Here is a 6,000-nt window from a genome sequence, read left to right on the forward strand (position 1 = left end):
ATATACCTCCACGACAACCATGTAGTCGACCGCAGTTTGAGTCCCGGACCCGGCAGCTTAAACTCACGCCGGGCGCGTGTGAATATGTGCCCAAGATCCCGAGAGGAGAATGAAGGAGAAGGGATTGCGGCGTGGCCATGCCCCCTGAGGGGTGATTTCTCGCTTTCTGTCTCTATGTCTCTCTCTGTCTGTCTGGCGAGCGCACGCGCCCTACAGTGAAAATCTCTCCAAAAAAAAAAAAAAAAAAAAAAACTCTCCTCATGGGGTCCAGGAGAAATCACATACACTAGAGGCCTCAGTAGAAAGTCTTTAACATTGGTCTCTATGGGAAATATGAAATCACCCCATAACTTGGCTCCAGTCCCCCTCAGCTGTGGTTCTAGCTTTACTACTGCTAACAACAGGACCCAGAGAGAGACTCGTTGATCTGAGCCACCAGGACAGGTTTGGTGCCCTATTTTTGAGAGCATCATGAAGGGCCCTATGTCAGCTACAACTTCTCTATATCACAGCAAAGGAGCTATCCCACCTATAGAGAAAAGTACTGAAAGACACGCCCACCTGAGCCATCAGGACAGATATCTAGACTCCAAACGAACCTAATCCTTATAAAGCTCAGACTCAGCTCTAGCCCTTCTCACTACTATCAAGAAACTGTCCCAAAGGCACAGGGATCTCTTGGGAAACTCACTGGTCAGACCACAGGACTTACCAGCCTTTTTTTAACAGCAGATCCTGAAGAGGCTCTATCTCCATTTCAGCCCCTTTCTGCTACAGGCCAAGAGTAATCCTGCTCACATAAAGAACTGCTATGGAGGACAGCAGGTAATACAGAGGTTAAGGTGCTGGACTCTCACATGGCTCACTGTGGTTTGAGTCCCAGACCTAGTTGTTTTCTTTCTCACTTTCCCTCTCTATCTGTGTCTCTCATTGCTGAGCACACATGACCTAGAGCAAATTAAATCATAATAATGATAAATAAATTTAAATAAATAATTATTTAAAACACACACACACATACACACACACACACACACACACACACACACCCTAGGAGAAGGGATTGCATATGGCCATCCCCCTGGGAAAAGTGGGGTGAGTTCTCACTTTCCCTCTCTTTTCAGTCTCTCTCTGGTAAGTATACCTACCCTATAGAAAAACTAAAAATACAATAAAAAATAATTTTAAAAATGTGTGTACTAATTTGATTTCTCCTTGCTCTAGACATAACTAAAACCATGAGTTATAAAACTCTGGCTTGTTTATTCTGGGCATGAGCCCTCTAGATACTGGCTTTTTCTGTTTGTTCATTTTTCTTTTTTTTTTTTTTTTTTGGAGAGGTTTTTGCTATAGGGCACGTGCGCTCGCCAGACAGACAGAGAGACAGAGAGACAGAAAGCAAGAAATCCCCCCCAGGGGGTATGGCCACACCACAATCCCTTCTCTTCCATTCTCCTCTCAGGATCTTGGGCATGCACACACATGCACCCAGCATGAGTTTAAGCCGCTGGGTCTGGGACTCAAACTGCGGTCGACTACATGGGAGTCCAGCAACATAGTAATTATGTTGGTCCCTACATACTGTTTTTATTAATCCTTACTACTCTTCAATCTTTGTCTTTCATTATGAGCTCATCCACTGTCTGCGTGTGTATATGTATAGGTGTGCATATTCATAATTTGGCTCTAACTTCATGCTTTTACATCTTAAATTATAAACCTGGCGGTAAAAGCATGAATTACTTAAGTGTAGTTTTATTCTAATCTGCCTTATCATAAAACTGCAAATATTTCTGAAGATCATACTAAGCATTATTGCCACAACTTCATCACACCAACAAAGCTTCAATAATCCAATCATGAGCTACACAGTTATATCTGATTATATGAACTTCCTTATAATGTTAACATTATATATTTCTAAATAACAACACACAATCACCTAATTTAAACATCTCTAGTTAAAAAAAAATAGTAATTTTACTTTGTGAGTCTCACCTCTGGCTTTTGATCTCGTAGTTTACTGTACTGTAAATTTGCATGGCCTATTTCTTCCACAGACTGGGGCATAATTGTTAAGACTTCCATAGCCTCAGTAACAAATGTATCAATTTCATGTAAATGAGCTGTACACGTAGCATTGAAATATAAGAAATATTATTATTACCACCAAAAATATTCAATTGCATAAATTTAAATCAGAGTATAAAATGCAATCATTACATAGAACACACAAAATTCTAAATCATTTGCTTTCATACAATAAAATTTCAAATGATAGAGTAAGTAAAAGAAATTTCTTCTCATGAGACTTTAGCTGTTTCATACTATACTTGTTTTTAAGAAAAAAATTCAAATGTACTCATTATTAGTATATTTTGCTTAAAATTAGAAACTCTTTCAGTCTTTTAAACGCTATGCTAAGCAGCTAGAAGGTGGAGTGGTGGTTAGGGTGCTGGATTCCCACATAGCCAACAGTGGTTTGAGTCCTGGACCTGGTGGCTTGCTTTCTCACTTTTCCCTTTTGCTGTCTCTGTCTCTCTCTGGTCAAATTAAAATAATAACAATAACAAATAAAATAAAATAAATAATTTTGTAAATAAATAAAATGGTAAAACATCTGCGTTTAAAAGAAATAGTGTGGTATTTTGGAAAGTAGTTTTGACATATGAAGAAATGAGAAATACATTGTACCAGAATTTCCTATCTCTTTCAGTAACATCTGCAACAAGCAGATAGTAGCTCGGATTGCAAATTATAATTTTTTTTTTTAAGGTTTAGACCTCTTATGAATTAAACATGGACTTTATTTTTTTAATTTATGTTGAGCAAATTTTAATTCATAATACTCTCGTTCAGTTTTGACTTTTAATTACATTGAGATTCACATTATATATAACTATCAAAGTATATGTCTCTAAGTATAAAATTAAGTATGTAAAAAAAAAAAATTAAAAAGTGTTTTTACCCTGGATAGACTTCTTCAAAGAAAGAACAAGCACATCAAATAACTTCTGGATGAGATCATCAATCGCAGTCTTCACAGGGTTGCAATTAACATTTAAACAATCTACCTTGACAGTACTGAAAAATCACAATGGACATATTTTGACATGAAAGAGCAAACTAAAGGAAAAGAGTCCCATTATAATATTATGATTTTGTGAAATACATCTTAAAGTATAAGCCGAAAATACTATTGTAACGTTACACACATTTACATTTAACAAAAATGCCTTACACCTATTATATTCAAGTTTTCCACTGAATGATTTTGTTATATAACAATTTTTAAAAGTCTAATGGATCAGACTTTTTAAAAGGTAGCACATAATGAATAAAGAATCAACATGACTATATTTGAATATTTATAAGCTTTGCTTATCACTACATATACTCATTTGTGAAAAAGTTCACTTTCCTGTAGTCAAAATGAAAACAATATGATAAGGAGAAGGAAATAAAGATAGAAAAGAATACAGATTATTAATATACTACATAAAACAATGAGATGCCAAGTTGTACCTATCAAACTGACAAAAATGTAATGAATAGATAATTCATATCTTCAGTTATATGTGAACTATTGGTCAGAGTAGAAAATAATACAATTCTGTGAACAGCAATTAATATATTAAATTATTTTAAAATAGGTATGGTATATCCTTCGTCTTAATACGTTTTATTTAGAATTTACCCTAAGGAAATTTTCAAGCAGTCTACAAGATTTATATACAAGTATGTTCATCAAAGCATTAGTATAATAATGAAAATTTAGAAACAATCTAAATATATGAATGGTTTAATAAATTACCATATATGTGTACAATTTTTAAAAATCACAGTTTTGACAAATTAATCACATGGCAAATACTAATAATGTTTAAAAAATGGCAAAACAGAGTATGACCCAAATTTTTTAAGTAAAAGTACTAATATGCCCAAAACATCAATTACCAGCAACTATCTTTGTATTATTTTATATTTTAAAAAATTTATAAAACAAATACACTACTTCAATAATCAAAAAAAGACTTACAGATTTAAAAAGACTAATTCTTTACATGCTATCCTTAATGCTTTTTTTTTTTTTTGAGAGGTTTTTGCTATAGGGTGCAGGGGCTCGCCAGAAACACAGAGAGAGATGCAAGGACAGAAAGCGAGAAATCACCCCCCAGGGGGATGACCACGTTGCAATTGCTTCTCCTCCATTCTCCTCTTGGGATCTTGGGCATGCATGCATACACGCCTGGTGTGAGTTTAAGCCACTGGGTCCAGGACTCAAACTGCAGTCGACTACATGGGAGTCCAACAACATAGCCATTACACCATCTACTGGTCCCGACTTAATGCAAATTTTTAAAAGAATATTTATTCCATTTTATTTGTTGTTATTAATTTTTTTTTAGTTTGATGAGAGAGAGAAAGTGAGAAAGCATGATGTCAGGTCTAGGACTTGAACTGTGGTCAGCCATGTGGGAGTCCAACTCCTTAACAACCATGCGACTTGCCAGCTCCCCTTAATGCAAATTATAATGTTCTAAACAATAACAAATTGAATGAGATTCATTCCTCTGAGGAAAATCTCGTAACATACAAAGATATTAAAATAAATAAATAAAAACTAAAAAATTTTGGACAGAAAGATTATTTAGAAAGCTACTTGCCCTTTTTTTCCGGAGAGGTTTTTGCTATAGGGCATGTGTACTTGCCAGAAAGACAAGAGAGAGACAGAGGGATAGAAAGTGAAAATCATCCCCCAGGGGGGATGACCACACCGCAATCCCTGCTCATCCATTCTCCTCTAGAGATCTTGGGCACGCACGCACACATGCTCAGCGTGAGTTTAGGCCACCAGGTTCAGGACTCAAACCGTGGTCGGCTACATGGGAGTTCAGCGACACAGCCATTACACTAATTGCTGGTCCCCTTGCCCTTTTTAAAGTACATACCAGATGAGATCATTAGGAAACAAGTTATATAATTTATATGTGTTATGTACTCACAGTTGTTTAATAAAAATATAATTTTCAGGACCAGAGGATGGTATAATGGTTATGCTGCTGGACTCCCATGTAGTTAACCACAGTTCGAGTCCTAGACCTACTAACTTAAAACTCACACAGGGTGCATGTGCGTGTATGCCCATGATCCCAAGAGGAGAATGGAGGAGAAGGGATTGAGGTATGGCCATCCCCTTGGAGGGTGATTTCTTACTTTTTGTCTGTTTCTCACTCTCTTGCTCTCTCTGGTGAGCGCACATGCCCTGTAGATTGGAAGGTTTAAGGTTCACATCCTGAGGTCTCTCTGTACACAGCACACACACGAGCATGCCCGTCATTTCTGCAGGCTGAGGCTAGGGGTGGATCAGCTTGTGAACCTTGTTAGGGTATTTCTTTGTTGACAGAAAAGAAAAAAAGAAAAAGAGAAAAAAAGGAAAGAAAAGGAAAGGAACAAATGAAATGGAATGGAATGGAAAGGAAAACAAGAAGGAAGGAAGGAAGAAGGGAGGGGGGAGGGAGGGAGGGAAGGAGGGAAGGAGGGAGGAAGGAAGGAAGGAAGGAAGACTAAATTTGGAAAATAAGATATAAGAGCCAAATTGCCTGATATTTGAAGTTATATGATTTCTGAAACTCTGACACAGAGTTCTGATTTCTGTTATCTGACACATGAATATATGATCGGGCTTCAAAAATGTTACGGCAAAATGAAATTAAAATATGAGGTTACTGGGACCAGCAGGTGGTGTGGTGGTTAAGGGCGCTAGATTCTCCCATGGTTGACTGCAGTTCAAGTTCCATACTTGGTTGGGAACCAGCAGTTAGCATAATGGCTATGTCGCTGGACTCCCACGTAGTCGACCGCGGTTCACGTCCCGGACCCGGTGGCTTAAAACTCACGCCGGGTGCGTGTGCGTGTGCGTGCGTGCCCAAGATCCTGAGAGGAGAATGGAGGAGAAGGGATTGCGGCGTGACCATCCCCCCTGGGGGGGGATTTCTC

General features: G+C 37.6%; 1 protein-coding gene across 1 annotated transcript in view; it reads right to left on the minus strand.

Moving 5' to 3' along the window:
• Positions 1-6,000, minus strand: part of LOC102487405 (cytoplasmic dynein 2 heavy chain 1) — a gene marked incomplete at its 5' end in the record, with an annotated part of 254,523 nt that overhangs the window by 230,301 nt on the left and 18,222 nt on the right. Inside the window, 2 exons of the mRNA XM_006150080.2 lie at positions 1,999-2,126; positions 2,969-3,084. Of these exons, the coding sequence (XP_006150142.1) occupies positions 1,999-2,126; positions 2,969-3,084 (244 nt within the window). The remainder of the gene's footprint in view (positions 1-1,998; positions 2,127-2,968; positions 3,085-6,000) is intronic.

Source organism: Tupaia chinensis, unplaced genomic scaffold, assembly GCF_000334495.1.
Source record: "Tupaia chinensis unplaced genomic scaffold, TupChi_1.0 Scaffold000276_1, whole genome shotgun sequence".
In the NCBI taxonomy this organism is placed as follows: domain Eukaryota; kingdom Metazoa; phylum Chordata; class Mammalia; order Scandentia; family Tupaiidae; genus Tupaia; species Tupaia belangeri.